The sequence below is a fragment of the Arthrobotrys flagrans genome (genome assembly GCF_004000055.1).
Source record: "Arthrobotrys flagrans strain CBS H-5679 chromosome Unknown unitig_8, whole genome shotgun sequence".
In the NCBI taxonomy this organism is placed as follows: Eukaryota; Fungi; Ascomycota; class Orbiliomycetes; order Orbiliales; family Orbiliaceae; genus Arthrobotrys; species Arthrobotrys flagrans.
Window position 1 is genome coordinate 5045258 of NW_027137553.1, and position 17282 is coordinate 5062539.

Sequence of the window (17282 nt, forward strand, 5' to 3'; positions counted from 1 at the left end):
AAAACATGCGAAAAGACCCGCCGCCGTTTGAACAGGAACCAGAACCAGAACTGGGACTGGGACTGGGACTGGAACTTGAACTGCAACGATCGCGAGGCTGATGCTGGGGGGGATACAAAAACGTGGAGCAACTGATCTTGAACTTGAAACTTGGGAAACAATCGACAGGCAGCGGCGGCCTGCCAGTGGATCGATCGAATTGAAGGGAAGAGGTCGCCGTTCGCTCTTACCTTTTCACTTTGACTTTACTCTTCCTTCCTGTCACTTCGGCCGGCCTAAAACTGAACGAACGGACTAGCTAAGCAACTCACGCAACCCAATTAACTGGCGAAGGGGTGAAGATAGGAAGGGAAGGAAAAAGAACAAAAAAAACTATCCGAAAGCATGAAGGAAGGATAGCTCGACCATAGTAAAGGCCGTACGTGAACCCAATAACAGAAGCCTGCGCCTGGCTCGACCACCCTGCGAAAAAAAAAGTTGGGGCTCCACAAAGAAGAAATAGAAATCGGGTGCTGGCAAGGATGACCCTTCCGAGCAATGTCCTCGCCAGTCTCCTTGGGCGGAAGTGAGGGGTCCCTTAGCTGTTCCACAAACCGATGCTGCCAACAAGAAGAAGGTGGCGTTCAAATGCGTCCAAGCAGGAATGCTATTCTATTGATGAACCAAGCTAACTATGGCATCCATCCCCTCTTTGACGCGAGAGAGGACGCCTACCGCGAGAGAGAGAGAGATGGGAAACAACAGGCAAAGACAAAGTCTAGCAAGAGATAACGGTGTGGTGGAGATGTTGGAGCGGTACAAAGTGATGGGCAGACGACCCAAGGAAACGGGCACCAGTACAACGGGTCTTCCGAAGGCCTGCGGCTCCCTTTCTTAGGAGAACCCGACAAAGCAGGCAGACGGACAACAAGACCCCACAGCTCAGCTCGATCGAACCAACGTATCTAAAGAGAACCGCTGCCAACCGACCATGTCACAAAATGCAATTTTGGCGAAATAGCGACTGCTCTCTTTTTTGCTCACTATTGCGAAGACCTACCACGCAGAGTAGCTTAGATATCCCTTATTTAATATCGCCTGCAGCAGCGGTCCCTTCTTGACTCTTGACTCGAGATGGAAGACCCATTCGGGAATTGGTGGGAGGAGGGGAGCAGGTGTGGGCAATGGGCGCGTCTAGAACTCTTGGAAGCATCAGATGCCCTGGTCAATTACAGAAAGTGGTCCGATTCTTCCCAGGCTGACCAATCAGCGACATTTCTACCGCAACCTTACTGTGGGACATCTGCTACAAGTTGTGCTTCATATCATATCGCATCTCGAGATCGCTGTTCATTTTCATACGGCACCGTCTTCTGGCAAAGACCGTCGACATTCGGGACGTTAGATCATGCATTACCAGCCTGTCATCATTCGCGGTGCACGGCGCAATTTTTGAACTCAGACAGGCTTTAGCTTTTTGAACAGGGTTTGCGAGCAGGGTTCTAAGCCAAGCCCACACGATCCAATCACCCAATTACGCTTTTTAACACTCACTCTTCAGTTTCAGCCGCGATCTGATCAACTTGAACACGCCGCAGCTGGCATTTCCCATAAAGTATCGCGAATCTCAGGCAGGCGAAAAAAAAAGGCTTATTCGGGGTATTTTGTCTGTGCTGTTCCCACAAGATATAAGTTCGGACACGTTTTTTGGGTCTGACCACCCGGCAAGCAAAACGCAAAGAAGAAATCACAGGAATAAAATTGAAAATTACCCTTTTCGGATCCGGAATGCGTTGTTGCTGAATCTTCAATCCAGTTAATTTCGCTTTGCTTCTTTGCAGCGGTCAACTGCGAGGAAAACGCCTTATTTCTGCTGATGCACGCCAACAACGGCTATATGCCAAACTATTCTGCACGAGATAAATATCTTCGATCAACGCCGAAGAATGGTGTTTCAAATTTCAACAATCTGTGAGAGCCTCATCGCAAGATTGTTATATGCGCGTGAGCGGTTACTTTGACTCAACCCCTTCCAATTCAATTTTGCGAAAGCGGATCTTCCTATATGCTACTGCTTTCTGACAGATCTCCATAGTCCAGAACAGTCGATTACGGGCTGCAAATTCCACAACTGCAAACGCCACTCATTCAAATTCATTCAAAACTCTAATTAGATGCCCAACGTTCAAATCTTGAATTCGATCCTGTGACTGTGCCTTTTTCTCCATGGGGAAGCCCTGTATCGACATGTATGAGATCATTGGACATGAAAGAAGGCTCCTCCAGGGCCTGCAGGTATCTACCTGCACGTTCTTGCATGCAAAAGATACATACATGCACCTGTACGTACCTCAAGGATAAACTCTGAACGGTCGACGCGGTCTAGACGCATCTTTTTTGCCAAAATGGGGCGAAGGAATACGAGGGAAAAGTCCGTCTACCTCGAGCCGACATCTTGTTTATCCCAGCCTGTCAGTAGCCACACGTTTGGGTAAAGGAACTGGTTAATTCCAACCGGCACACGCCAGACAATGGGTCCCAGTCGCTGGATCGTACGACACCCGTAGGCCAAGCAAGAACAATTTCACGGACCCTATAGCGAAGACGGATATCATGATCCAAAATGGAATTTCGGGTCAACTGGTATCCACCGACTTCGTCTTTACTTGCCATCGAACCCGGACCCACTCTTCACGCAAGGCAAGATCAATCGAGAGTCTTCCCAAAACGTGTTTGAACGCACAACAGGGGCCCTTGCTTCACTGTCCTGAAAGGTTCCTCCCGTCTTTCGAGGCTGAACTCCACATCCCAAAACGATCGGTCCAGCGCCTAAACTTGCAGTGAACTTGCTGGTTCTTCATTCTTGAGATTGCGAAGGGTCAAGAAGAGCCGGTGATCGTCTTCGTCCATTTGTCCAAAAGAGGAGGAACTCTAGAGTGGGCTGTTTCCTTCTCTCGGTTCCAGATGCTGGCTTGCAAACATCAACGGACGCCAGCCAATTTTTAGCTGTTCACACGCGAATTCCTTCCTTTAATAATTCCTAATAATATCTCTCGCCCGGCAGGAACCATTTCCCATGTGACTTTCTTGGAAATGTTTAACGTGCAGAACCTGCGACCCCAACTGCCTCGCCGCCGTATCAGTCTGGAAGCCCATCCTAACCATACTCCTGCAAACCGGAGATTACCAACCAGGAACGTAATATCAGACCACAACCAACAATATATCTCCGCATTGAGGCATTTTTATCTCCTTGCGAGATCTATCACACACTCCCTCGATCGTGATATTCAACTCTCTCACACTCCCTCTCTTCCATGTATAGTTATATCACAGTCCGCCTATACCGAGTGTACGTATATACTTGGCCTGTGACTGGTCGATCTACTTATATCCATCTATAAGTAACCCCCTTTACGACTCATGTCATTTACGAGACGGATATCTGCGGAGGATCGTCGATATCTCAAGTCTCTGAATGCCGCATCGCCGCTTTCGCCCATGGGTGATAGCTCCTGACTATCGTCAACGCTGATTTTGGCTCCCGAACTCTACAATCCTTGGCATCTCGGAGGTGGTGCAAGATATTCCTCAGCTCGTTTATCTCGTTATCCTCTTTATTCCCTTGCCAAACGCCACCACTCGGGAACTCGACCTCCGGTTCTTCATACAGCGGTTAACGGATATCCAACACATTAAGCAACCCATTAACTTCCTCTGGTTCGTTTCAGTTTATTCTGTCTTCTTCAGCAGATGGAGGCATGTAGGCTGGTCCCTGTATTTGCATGGTGGTTAATACATAAAGCTATAGGTAGGGATTCGTTGATGCTTGGAAAATGTGATAATATTACGAAATATATGTTGTAACGTCTCGTACGGGACTTACTTTTTTTTTTTGATTTCCTTCGAGCCGTCTGTTCGAGAGGTTTGCCTTACATTACATACCTGCCGGCACCCCAGCAGAGGGGAAACCAGATATTGTACTATGTAATCGTTTTCCAAAGTTTAATAAAAAATTACCCTATCGATGATCTGATATGAAATTTGACGGGAGAGCTATTGTCTCACAACTGTGACAGTGTCACCGTTTGACAAGAAATGCGGGATATCTTCGATGTGAGCTCGACGCTTCGATTCTTCTGCGGCGAGGCTACAAGTTTTTGACTGCCGATAAAACGGTTATTAGATGGGTATAATATTGAGGAAGGAATATACCGGCGAAGAAGTTTTGATTCCTACTTCCAGATGCCTTGCATAACGATACCATCAGCAATATCGGAAATATCCAAGCGCCGTTGAGAGTGTTAACTCAATGCTCCACCCTGTTGAAATGTTGGATTTTGCAGTGGCAACGCAAATATAAGCTGAAAGGCAAAAAATCTGTCTCCTGCGCAGCTCACCCGAAGAGTGAAAAGATGCCTAAATTTCGAAATGATATCATTTCGCGCATTCCCTTATTATCGAAGAATGCGTTTGCTTTACAACGTGAACAAATACTTATCGTGGTAAAAGTATAGTCGATGAAAGTGCTTGAGAAACCAAAAAGGTAAGTTTCAGGTCAATTTGAAGTTTTGAGCGGCCATGCCTCGATCGTGCATGTCCGCGTGTAGATAAAAAAAAGGAAAGAAAGAGAAAGATAGAGGTGTTCCAGAGAAGAATACCAGGCCACGTATTGGTCTACGCAGCTTTGCAGGTTGCAACTGGTTGTGCCGGCTCCTAGCATAAGCAATCCACGCGGCTATTCGCAGATTCGAGGCTAACTACCGACTCTGGGAATTACACAGTTTTCCTTACCTGGGTTTTCTGCACGGCGGCCTCGGGCATCAGATACAAGTTATATGTTGTTGGGTTATGATCATATGAGTATTCCTCGCCCCGATTTTCCACAAGTTCATCAATCAATTGAGAAATATACATCTGGTTACGAGACAAGAATGTTGTAGCTGGACTTACCGATTATCTCGGACGGGACATCTTGAACCGTCCCGTTTCTAGATGTGATCTTTCCAAAGATTGCCTAGTCGCCAGACTCCTCAACTTGTGCCCCCAGATCGTTTGCGGCCTGTCACTTTTCCTAACCCATTAGGATCTATCGTGCTCGTATATTCCTCATCCCGTCAAGTTTGCAAGATTTATCCTGTGTATATGCAAGGGATTATGTAACGTAATGGACGCTTCGTGAGTTCACGGACCTTTATCTTTAGACAATCATCGCCGATAGCCTTCAATCCAGGCAAATAGAAACTTTTTTTACATAATTTCGACTAGTAAAAAGTATTAGATACGGCCATAGCTACAATAAGACTCTCATAATGACATTAATATATTGCACGGGTTCCCAAGCTCGTACGTAAGATAGTGGCTTGGTCTGTCGTTTCTATTTAATATTTGCTTTCTCCCGACGGACTATTCTCTCTTACTAGATCTGGGAATATAGGCATGGTTCCTGATGAAATAGTCCAGAACCGAGCGAATCCGCATTAACATTTCACAAAAGTCTCATACTGGAGGAAGAGTGCGTGTATGTGGTAGTATTGAGACTCGGCAAAGCTGTTCCACCTGGTGAAGTCTGTTATCAATACACCTCTGAAACACAAAGTTACAGGAACCCTACAGCTATAGAATCTTAACTCGTGGGTATGTATCCCCGAAGGATCATCGTCAAGACTGCGTGCAATGGCGCCATCCGTTATCCCAAGACTAATTAGTGCCAGGTCCTTCCATTTGGGTCAATTGAGCAAGTGGCGGCTTAGGATGTCGTCGGCCCTGCACGGAAACTCACTTTTGGCTCCGCCTGCAATATCAAATCTACTGGAAGGTCTTAAAACCTCAAAGGTGCAAGTTTAGGTAGTTTGTGGAACCTAATATCATCCAACATAGCTGTCTCATATATCTAGGCACACAAAGTGGCGATTGTACAATCACATAATTTAATTTAGTTTAGTAACGCCTTGAGCTTGGTCACCGGGTCAGGGAATCTGAGGCTCACCAGCGGGTGTCAGCATAACAAATGTATCTGTGCCTGTGGGCTCAGAATTCCGTCATAAATATCTCCTTTGTCGCAAAAGTGATGGCGCTTCATGGAGTTTCCGAATTCTCGAATGCAAACAGGGCCGATATTTGATTTATTAATGTATTTCTTACCTGAAAGCAGAAGACAAAGGAGTAGTGAGCAAATATATCGAAAGTTTGGCTGGTTGTCCAAGCCAGCCGATCGCGAGGTAATAAGATTATAGGTTACCTGTAGACCAAGTCTGAGATGCCTCCTATCACTGCGCAAAACCGAGCCATATTCATGCATACAATGTCCCAGGAGCCGGGCCGGTTTCATATGACGCCAATTGGTTTTGCTAGGATTGCGATTGGGGGCCAGGTATCATGGCCACCTGGGTTAACGGTTGAAACCTACAGCTAGCTAAGGATGCTGATAATTTCATCGACAGACAAAGGACCCTTAAGGATAAAATTGCGTGGTTTAACGATGCGGCACATTCGTGACTAGGTTCCAATAATGAGGCCACGACGTGTGTATCGATCGATCACGGCTTTGAATCTGGCAGACGATCTAGTATCCTAGTGGGGCCTACTAAGATTCAAGGTAGATACATGGATATGTACAGCCTGCTCTTCGCTAGAACATAGTAGATCTTTTCTTGTATTAAGATCTTTGATGCTAAGACTTCTCAGAAGGCCACGGCCTCTCCGTATCGATTCCTTCCGTTTCCAACTTTACCGTGCACCTACGCCATGCTTGTTTAGACATCCAACAGCCTGAACTCAAAGCTCTCCTATCGGATGTATTGCGATATATCTAACCTAAGAATAGATCCGCATCGGAAATCGGGTAATTTCATGGAATTATGATTGAAAACATGTGGGTACAAGACCAGCATAGTATGCCATAGTACTCTAGTGTTTGTACAAATCAATCGAAAGTATATACGTATCGGATGCCCTTGTAAAGGATTAGTTTGCTATTGGCTAGTACACCTGGTTTGTATACATGTAATTGAGATATCTTTAACATAATTGATCGATTTTGGTTTTTGTGTGAATTTATGACTCTTGAGTGTGATTGTTTAAATATCTGACCACTGCATACATGCATATATGTATTAGACATAATCGCTATATAATTAAATCGATATTTTACAAATCCCGGCTGTCCTAATTATGACAAGATATTATAAAAGATCTCTACCGTCATAGAGCCCCTCCTAGTAGTTTCACATCACGCCGGTAGCGACTAATCAGAATATTTACTTACGAAGTTTCTTTTTAGCTATCAACTTGACGTACCTGCAATAGACATCCCGTACGACCTTTGTTTTTACTTTTTACTTAGTTGCCAAGTTCCAGAAACGCTGGTTCTATAATTTCTACCAATCTTAGAATTCTTTTGGAGACTTGTCATCGACCCATGATGCCTGGAAGTTTTGTCCAAAGAGCTCCCTTCGAGGTACCCACTGTCACCTCGCCCTTTGAAACAACCAAGGTGGAACCAGAGGAATTCTCTCTAGAAAGAACTCGAACCTCAAGCGCCATAACTAGCCTGACCTCAGAGTCCTTGCATAAGCATGCCTATGACGGGGACCTCCTAATCCAGCCCCATGGCCACTTCTATGAGGTCATCGTGAGCGTCAACCTTTTGGCCACCAACCGGATGATCGAACTTATTCTCAACGAAAACGATCCACTCGAAAAAGTTTTGCAAGTTGTCAGACGTAATACTCCCCTTATCCTATACCATATTATCCTTTCTAGCTTCCTGAGCTAACAAAGGAAAAAACAAAAACTAATAGCAAAGATACTTACAACCTACTTTGAATCATCTGGATACTTTGGACCATTCCCGGCCAGTACCCTCGAATGGACCATGGACCTCACCTTTGGCGATCTTTCCCTCCTAAACATGATCAACCTTCTCACCTACCGCGGCGAACCACAGGAGACCCTCCTTATCAAGGACGTCTTCTACGGAGGAGAAACCCTCGAACCTCGCATATTCCAACTTACATCCCTCCAAGACAGCGGTGCACCAGGCCCACCAGTCGAATTCAATGGAACCCCAAAACCAAGCAATGGGTCCCACAACCCGCCCCCGGAGAGATGTTATTGATGGACGCACAATTGGCAGTTCATGAAAACATTCTATATACACCTTTCACACACGCCAAGGGATCATTGTCTCTAACATCAATGAAACTTTGTTATTTACGAACTTTGAACGAGAGGTTGAGGACTCCTGCAGCGAATGTTGGATTTGTCTCTGGTGTTGTGTTTGTTGGGATTGGGGATATTAAGATGGCGGTGGTGAAGAGTTATGCTTGGCGAAGGATTCTAGTAAGGGTCTTGGGGGGATTTTGGATTGGGATGATGAGAAGGGGGGTCTGTATCGTGAGAGATGTGACGGGGCAGGAGAGGACGTTGAGGTTCCGACCAAATCGATCGGTTTGGGTCGAGGGGCAGTGAGCAAGACAATCCGGAGCCGAATGTTGTTTTTCGGGAGGCGGTTAGAAGGATAGCGTATATTGCAATCGGGACCTTTCCCTGAGAGCTGGGCGGCACTTTCTTTTTCTTACAAAACGGCTTACAAGCCCACAGGATTTATCATTGCATAACGGCGTTTTTCTCTCCAACTACCTACGCACACAAATATTCTTCAATGTCGCTATTATTCATTTAGAAAATTGTATCTCCGGATATTTGTATCTTTCTTAGACTTTCCTACGAGTTCCGCGGGTTCGCTTTTGTTTCCCCCAGTACTAGAGCCTCAAGAGCATACTTGTACTATATCGATTTTTTGCATTTTATGACGATCGTTACCTAAACACTTCGAGATTATTACAATGAACTTTTTTTCCTCAATTTTCATGAATTCACTGGCAAACGAGAAAAAACCCATATCCTAAACAATAGCAGCAATTTAATTCCCAGCAAATAGTAGTATACCCCGGATGAACTGTTTCCAACGAGTGAAATCAACATATCCTAAGATGCTCTATATTCACTGTGCCAATCTTGTGCGGGGCACCCTAGAACTGCTTGAATTCAGCATCCTGCAGCATGGACTACGAGCTCAAGTTCAAAACTGAACTTTGAGGCCAACCCCAGTTGATTGCAACGGTCAACTTTAGATTAGGTAGTGAGCGATTTCCCATTTAGTCCTCTCGAACTTGAGAAAAAATTACCGCGCCCGCGCAGAGACTGATTGGGCGAAATTCCCATGCATGGGTGCTTTCATACCCAGATTCTACGGCATCCCTTAGATCTTCTGCACATTAAGTCAAAATAGTGAAGCAAACACGCCGGGACGAGGTTATGTATCAAGTAGTGCAGGCGTGCGTAGCTAAGGTATACCCGGGCCACATGGCGATATCCCAAAAAATGTGAAAGAAATCCCATGACCTTGCCTTGAACCCCGATAGACACGGAATCAATATTGAAAACCTGGTCTAGTGACGTAACACTGCCAATCGAAACGTGTGGTTGGGTCTATACATTTACGTGTTAGAGTGAATTGCAATCTACGAAAGGAAATCTTGAGAAGCAACTGCGATGGCGCGTAACACAACATGTGCATTTTGGCACATGATATTCGTCTCCAAGTTTCACATTAGGTAGTCAGATAGTACAAACTGAATATTGCCTAAGAGGCTCTGCAGTGTGCCGGTCCTAGGAATGCTACCGTCTACCGGACCAGCCAGTTAACTCGTTCTGAAAGGTAGTGTGAGGTAGAAACTAGTCTCTGGGAGACAACCAGACAATACTAGACTGGCCCATCAGCGGTACGCAGGAATAGCAGGAAGCACTCAGCGGTATACCGGTAACGAAGATACCTAGCGGTAAGTAAGCAGATAGAATAGAATAGAATAGAACGATATATATAACAAAGAACAAAGAGTAAATCAAGAACGAAAGATCATAGCTAGAGCCAGAATAGGCGGACGAACGAAAGGAACGAAAAGCATGAACAACAGAATGGCTAGGAAAGGAACGGCGTCTAAGCATCAGTATGCTAGGCAGTAGTAAGGTGTAGAGGAAAAGGATGCCCCCCTTCTCTCGAGGACAGACAGAAGTCAATTTATAAACAGAAAGCAGAGAGCGCCAGGTTGTGTTGACTACCCAAAATGCAACAAACTATATCCTAGGTTTAAGAAGAACCTGCGTAAGCACTCTTCCTTCACCACAGTAGCTCGCAAGGCTATCCTCGCGTCCAAAGGATCCAATTGCAATATACTCAATAGAGGGCCGCAAGGCGATCAAGTACAAAATAGAAATGTTATAACTCGGGTGTAACACGGCTCTTTGGAACGGTTGAAAAAGAATGTTAATTTTTCAAAAGCCAAGGAACTGGGGTTGCTCGACGCCTTTCAGCCAGGACTTTGATCGAAGAAATCTTTATTCCCCTTGCGAATACCTATTCGATTCAGGGTAATCCGTCCCTGCCGATAATGTTTTATATGTCCTAACTATAAGTACTTGAGCTCTAGCGTTATACCCCGCCGGCTTGGAGTTAGGAAAACATTTCTAAATTTAAATATTGGGCAATTTGAGATATCGATCTATAATAACTTCGCCTTCCAGTTGATTGCCATTTCTTCCGGCGGCTACCCGAACCGGCTCACGGTATACGGTACACGGCGCAATATAAATATTTATGCTGCGTACAGGCCAGCTCCGGAAGCTGGCTCACGAAATTCGAATCCGGACCAAATGGATTAAATCTAAGTGTCCCCACGCTTTATCAACATTCGTTTGCTGATTCCTGGATATTATAATATATCGGACCTTCACCATGCTGTTGATACAAACTTCGATCGAGTCTCCGGGTTCTACATATAGAGAGCTCGCGAGAGTTTGGTATTTGCTATCGAAGATATATCATGTCACACTGATCAAAAAAAAAATCCAACAATCTTCAACGAAATTTCCTCTAAGTTTGCTTCAACTTTTCCCAAACTCTTTCAACCTTATCTGACTTGACTGTTCATCGAATAATCATTAGCATGAAATCTTCCGCTGTACCCATTGAACCCTCTGTTTGCTTAATATTATAATACGGTACTCTTATATAGTATCTTCAACTAAAAATTCAACCAAACCTCCCACCCCTCCCACTTCCCTTCCTTCGACAGCCTATACGGCCGATAAACTTCCCTCACCGCCCTATATCCTCTACTCCTAGCCTCCACTCTACAGCCCCTCATAACACTCCACCCCAACTCCTCCTCTATCTCCACCTTGTTATCCCCCGTATCCCCAATTTTTATTACTTTCAAAGAAGAACTCCTCGGGAGTATAATTGAATCTCTAATGTAGTGCCAAGGGGAGGTATGATACCATGGTTGGAGATTCAAGCGGGGTGACGATGAGGGGGGGTTTGTTAGGAGTTCTTGGATGTTGGTTATTGTTAGGGTGTGGAGGGATGGGAAGCGGCATATGAAGGTTGAGAACTATCCCGTCAGTACGAAATTATATAAGAGGGGGAAATAGGTACTTACCTTAACCCTATCAAACTCCTTATGAAAATCAACCAAGGCCTTTATTTCTTTAATACCGCCCCAATCCACCTTCACGAACCTCTCAAAATTTGCCAATTGCCCTTCCGACCCCGAAATCTCCAATTTCCTTAGATTTGGAAAATCGAAGAATTTGTTTCTTTCATCCTCGATCTGTTCTTTATAAATATTTTCATAATCTCTAACTTCAACCGTTTTACATGGGATGTTAAAATCTAAATATCTTGTTTTCCTGGTCGCGGGTTTTAGTATCAGAGATAAAACCTCAAGTAACCGATACTTTTTCAACCCCCCAGACAGCGTATTAACCCCTTCCTCTACAACTCCAACCCTCACCTCCTCTAACACCGCATATTTAACATCTTTACTACTCTGCTCCATCTTCACACCTTTTTTCAAATGTTCGTATAAGTCATTACCACCAACGGTGTACCGAGCATTAACGTTAAGACTAAGTTTTATGAGATGTAAAGAAGTGGTGAGGAGGTATTGAAGACTGTGGATAAGGTCTTGTACCGAGTTATCGAATTTACCGTCGAGTTCGAGGGATGTTAGGTGGGTGAAGGAGGGGGTTAGGTCGAAGAGGGCGGAGGGGAGGGAGGGGGCCCACGGGAAGAGGTGGATTAGGTGGGTTGAGGAGGGGAGGATGGTGTAGTCGGATGTTATTGATAGTTTTCTGGTTTTTATATTAGATTTCTTTAATATATATATAAGGTTAGATGGGATATACCGAACGAAAGACCCGTAATGTCTAAACAACTCCAGCTTATCACGAGAATAAATACACCCCTGTTCCACCCCGTAGGATGAATACTGAAAAACCATTTTACATTCACCATAGATATACGCCAATAATACTTCGTGGAATCGGCGGCATGTTTTTCCGATTGAACTTGGATGGTAGAGTTTATTTATCCCATTGTTGTTTGATAATGCGAATGTAAAGATTGTGAGAAGGATTTCGGGGGGGAGTTTTAAGATCCCTTTGGTTTTTGGTTTCGAAGGGCGGATTGGGCGGAATGTGGGGGTTGAGGAGGGGGTGGTGGAGGTGTGCGTGCCGCCGTAGGGGGTGGAGGGGAGTTTGGGGCGGAAGATGGATTTGAGGGGTTGTAGAGATATCGATTGGAACATGTTTGCGAGGATAATTGGGGTTGGAGGTGGGTGAATTGTGGATTAGGAAGTTTTGATATAGAAAAAAAGAAGAGGTCTACTTGACCGTTTAAGGATTTGGAAAACTGATGACGGGGAAGGGTGACGCAGATAATCCAAAGATGCACAACCAATCTGCGACGACGAATGTTCAGCCCACAAACGCTAAGCATGGAGTACCCCTGTATTGCATTTGCAGGAATGGTTCGCTTGAACCCGCAAGTTGATGCCGATTCTGGGCTTGAAATCCTTGTAGCTAGAACTATAACCACTTTTGTCGAGTTTTGAAAGAATCGGATATTGAAACATATTTTCATGGATTTGTATTTTATTGGGGTGGTGAAGAGGGGAAAGTGGAACAGCCTCGTTTTCTCATGTTTGTTTCCCAAAGTACCTTTGGATGAGCACGATGCCTCAAAGTAGCTATCGAAAAGCAGAAAAAACGGTGACGACATGAAAAGATGCAGCCTCGACTCTTGGCCCGCCTTATCCTGGTCGAACGAGGAAACAGGGTTAGCTAGCTTCCCAGCTTTATCTACCCTCGTGGCTGCCCCCCCTCTCTTTCTTCCCTTCTCAGCGTCGTCGATAGTATCTTCAGTTCTACGATAACCGGCTTATCGGCCTTTTTTTTGCGGATATCCTTTTTTTAATAAAAATAAAATAATGGTAGCGGCAGCGCAGGACGTCGGAGATGGAAGAGTTGAAGAAGTGGTAAAAGAAGGGGAAGAAGAGAGAAGAGCCGAGTTTTGCGCCCGCTGCAGTAAGTTTTTATTCAAACTCTCGTAACCCTGTACTACCCCGTCGCTATGATACTGATCAAAAAAATGAAAAAATAAATAGAAGAACCCCTCCCACTATGGGCCTCCGAAACCCCCAGCGACATCGACATCAACTTTGTCCGTCCGGCTGCCGCCATTAGTGGTAGTAGCAACAATGACCTGGATACGAGCATGCACACTCTACCCCCCTCCACGCCGATAACCTACCCAATCTCTCCGGTATCCGACCTGATAATCCACCTCCCCGCCACCACAACCACCGCCAACGGTAACACCACCGTAATCACCCACCGCTACCTCGTCTCCTCTCAAATCCTCCGCGTCGTCTCCCCGGTCTGGCGACGCCACCTCGACCCAACAAGTCCCTTCCGATCCCTCACCACCACCCTCGAAACCATTTCGGACAGACCGCACACCCTCATGACCCTCTACGATGACGATCCGGATACATTACTATCGGTCCTAAACATCCTCCACTTCTCAACGTCAAATATCCCGATTACATCCATAAACTTCGGACAACTAAGGTCATTCGCGGTACTATGCGATAAATACGATTGTATACATGTTTTAAATCCCTATTCGAAGGTGTGGTTGGATGAGTGGGCGCCTGTGGCGTGCGAGCCGGGGTATGAGGATTGGTTGTTTATTGCGAAAGTTTTCGGGGATGGGAGGAATGTGAAAGAGTTGGAGAGGTTGCTGGTGGAGGAGGCGGGGTCGTTGAGTGTTTGTGAGACGTACTTTTTGAGATGTGGGAGGGTGGTGGAGACGGGGCTTATGCCGGAGATTACGTTGAGTACGTATACTATTCACTCAAGGGCCTTTATAGGGGTAGAGGCTAATATATGGTAAAGACAAGATAATGGCCTCCCGATCCAAAGAACTAACACGTCAAATCTCCATCTGGCGCCAATTCCTACAATCCTTCATATCGGAGAATGCAACGAAGGGTTGTTCGAATTGGGATTGTGTGACACTTTCGTACGGGAATCTTATTAGATCGGTTGAGCAGTCCGGACTTGTGAAGATTTTCAATTTGTTGGAGGAATGGCATGGGAATATTAGGGATTTTGAAGAGAAGACGGGTGCCATACAGTTGGCTAATGGGACTAGGTTCCATGGGTATGGTTGGTGTCCGGTGGAGAATTTGAATGTAGGGTTGAGGAGTAAGCTGGGGAGGCCGGTTGATAATTAGTTTTTTTAATGGGGTATATAATTAAAGCATGGTATGGGATAACGTGGCATGGAGTTTATGGCGTTTCTGGTGAAGTATTGGATATTCAGGGCATCTCGACGAAAGGGTAAATTTAACATTCGAAGCTATATATTCGGGTCAATGCTTTTACAAAACATCAATTAATAAGTTATACAAGTACATTATCTACGCCATTCCCTGATATCGCTATCCCTCACAAGCCCTCTAACTCCGACGTATATTTATAAATACAAGAAGAAGAAAAGGAAAAAAAAATTACATATACCTCCTCCTCATCCTCCTCTGCCCCGCCGGTTTATAATACTTCTGAATCCTCATAATATCCTCCGCCTTCAACTCCAAATCCACATTTCCCCCACCTCCAGCCATCAACCTCGCCATGATAGCATCTTCGGTCAAAGTATGTCCCAACCCCAACGCATGACCCACTTCGTGCAAAAATACATTATGTATCTGATTAACATTCCAATTGTTCGGTCCCGTACTAGTATTATTAAACTTCACGTATCCAGAATAAACCTTCTTCTCCACCGGCACCCAGCGTTGTGAGATTCCCGGACCCCATGATGCATTTGCGGCTATCCATGATCCATCGGTCTGTGCTGGAAACTCTGGGTCGAGAACGTCCGGTCCTGCTACTTGGATTTTCAATTCAATGTCGTCACGATCGGCGTCCGGGGCGGCTTTTTCGAAGGTGAGGTTTGAAACGGCGGACCATTTGTTTAGCGCTTTGGTGATTATGGATTCCATGGTTGACATGTCGAAGCCGGAGATCGTGGCGTATAGTTTCCATCTTATGGGACGGTCGGTGAACCAGGTGTTTATACCGTCTTTGAGGTCGTCGATGGGGTCTTCGCGTTTGGTGCGGCGGTAGCGGAGTGAGGAAGAGGTTTTGGGATTGCCGCCGCAGATGACCTGGGGGGATTTTTTCCGGAGGTAGATGGCTCTTGGGTTGGACATTTTTTTTAAAAATAAATAAATAAAGGATGGGTATTGTATTCGAAGAACCGAAACTATTGAAGATTTGGTGATGTATCGGAGACAATCGAATCTTTAAACCGATGGGTTAAATATCTTTGAGGATCGAAATATATAAACTCGAACTGGTGATTAAGATACCGATGCTATGATATGATAATTAACAAAGCTAGGACCCATCCCATCTCTTTATATAAGTCTTCAGCCCCTCCGCTTCGAAGCTCGAAATGTTTACGCGTATATCTGGATGTTGCAAAACGCCACAAGACGCCACATGCTTAATTCGCATCTTTAGAACCGGCCTTGTTCGCATGCGATTACTCAATCAATCGATTTCGAGGAATAAGAGTTTCTAGATCCAACGTTCTTGCATGAAAATGTTGAGATGGTTTTCTTTTCGATATTATCGTATGATACTGTGGATGGGGTTTCTTAGACATTGTTTTGCGTCCGTAGCTGTAGCTGGGTAAGTCTTTCTGGAGTTGGATTTTGGAATCGAAGGAAGGTTTGAAAGAAATTTCAGATTGAATTCTGCACACCAGGGTCAAGTAAACTATAGCATTGGTATAAAATCTACAGGTATTAGAATTTAAGACAGCTAAGAAGTCCAGAAGAAGTATTTAATGATAGGGTTGGCGTTTGGTATATGCACCCGGGGATGTCTCAGTCAAAGTCTCTGAATTTCCAGTAGGAGCTATTGTACTGTCGATGCATATGGAAAGTTAGGGTCTATCCTATATTTCAGTATTCAATATAGCTTCATGCATGAATCCAAGTTCTTTTCACCAGCTTCGGTGCTGATAGCTAGTGTGAGCAGGTCCTTTATTACTCAATGTAAGACCTGTCGAATATGAAACTTTCCCCCCAAAATACTCCTCCGAAATATTTACTACAAAGCGGAAAAACATCGATCGATATCCGTCTGTCACCGACGTAGTTCAAAGAGTAGTTCGTATTGGTAGGTTGCGTGTTGAGCTTAAATCTCGTAGTCTCAAGAGCTAAGCTTGAAACGTGGCACGGGGCGTTGCGGCAGCTAATTTTGGGGAACTTGAACCAGGTTTCGTTAGTAGTTCGCGAATTCGGAAGAGCTTGAGTAGAAAATTTTAGTGACAAGACGTTTCGAGATCAGCAAGATAACTTTCCTAATGTAAAAAAATAGGACTGACTGCTTTGGTCAGAGGTGCACATGCGCATATGCCATGTAATCTTGGGGTTTTGGGGGTTCGTTGTGTCAGACACTTGAGCTCTGGAGCTTCTTTCCTTCTCGATCAAGTTTAATTCGAGACTAACTTCTTTTGTAGGTCTATAGACAATATGTATCGGATCACTGGTGTAGGTTTAAATTGCTTTGGATTATAAGTCAGTTGTCAAAATGGTTGTTAGGAAGTGTTTTCAAAATGAAAAATGGAGGGTTCAGAGGGAAGAGTATACGTAGTTACATATGGCCGTGGGCCCTTCTACAGACCCGCTGGCCTCAGATCTACTTGATTTAGACAAGCATTCCTCACACTCCTTCTTTCTATTCATGCATTCATCTTGACCTCGAGACTGCACTACTCCCCGAACTACGCCCCTTCTCCCTCATAAACGCCCTTCGAATCTCCAAATTATAATTACGGAGCCCGATCCTCTCCGCGCTTCTCATCTCTCATCTCGATA

The 17282-nt window shown here is 45.0% G+C and overlaps 4 protein-coding genes across 4 annotated transcripts; 2 read left to right on the forward strand and 2 right to left on the reverse strand.

The window, feature by feature from the left end:
- Window positions 1-7402: 7402 nt before the first annotated feature.
- DFL_007952 (uncharacterized protein) lies at window positions 7403-8098 on the forward strand (the record flags this gene model as incomplete). Its single annotated transcript, XM_067637613.1, has 2 exons — window positions 7403-7703; window positions 7782-8098. 2 exons carry the CDS (start codon window positions 7403-7405, stop codon window positions 8096-8098), a joined length of 618 nt encoding a protein of 205 aa, XP_067489112.1.
- Window positions 8099-11066: 2968 nt separating this feature from the next.
- On the reverse strand, window positions 11067-12632 carry DFL_007953 (uncharacterized protein; the record flags this gene model as incomplete). The annotated part of the gene is made up of 3 exons (XM_067637614.1): window positions 11067-11435; window positions 11484-12177; window positions 12232-12632. The coding sequence occupies 3 exons, from the start codon at window positions 12630-12632 to the stop codon at window positions 11067-11069; spliced, it is 1464 nt and encodes a 487-aa protein (XP_067489113.1).
- A 681-nt stretch (window positions 12633-13313) lies between these two features.
- On the forward strand, window positions 13314-14624 carry DFL_007954 (uncharacterized protein; the record flags this gene model as incomplete). The annotated part of the gene is made up of 3 exons (XM_067637615.1): window positions 13314-13410; window positions 13491-14225; window positions 14284-14624. The coding sequence occupies 3 exons, from the start codon at window positions 13314-13316 to the stop codon at window positions 14622-14624; spliced, it is 1173 nt and encodes a 390-aa protein (XP_067489114.1).
- A 276-nt stretch (window positions 14625-14900) lies between these two features.
- Window positions 14901-15605, reverse strand: DFL_007955 (uncharacterized protein; the record flags this gene model as incomplete). The annotated part of the gene is made up of 1 exon (XM_067637616.1): window positions 14901-15605. The coding sequence occupies one exon, from the start codon at window positions 15603-15605 to the stop codon at window positions 14901-14903; it is 705 nt and encodes a 234-aa protein (XP_067489115.1).
- Between the last annotated feature and the right edge of the window lie 1677 nt (window positions 15606-17282).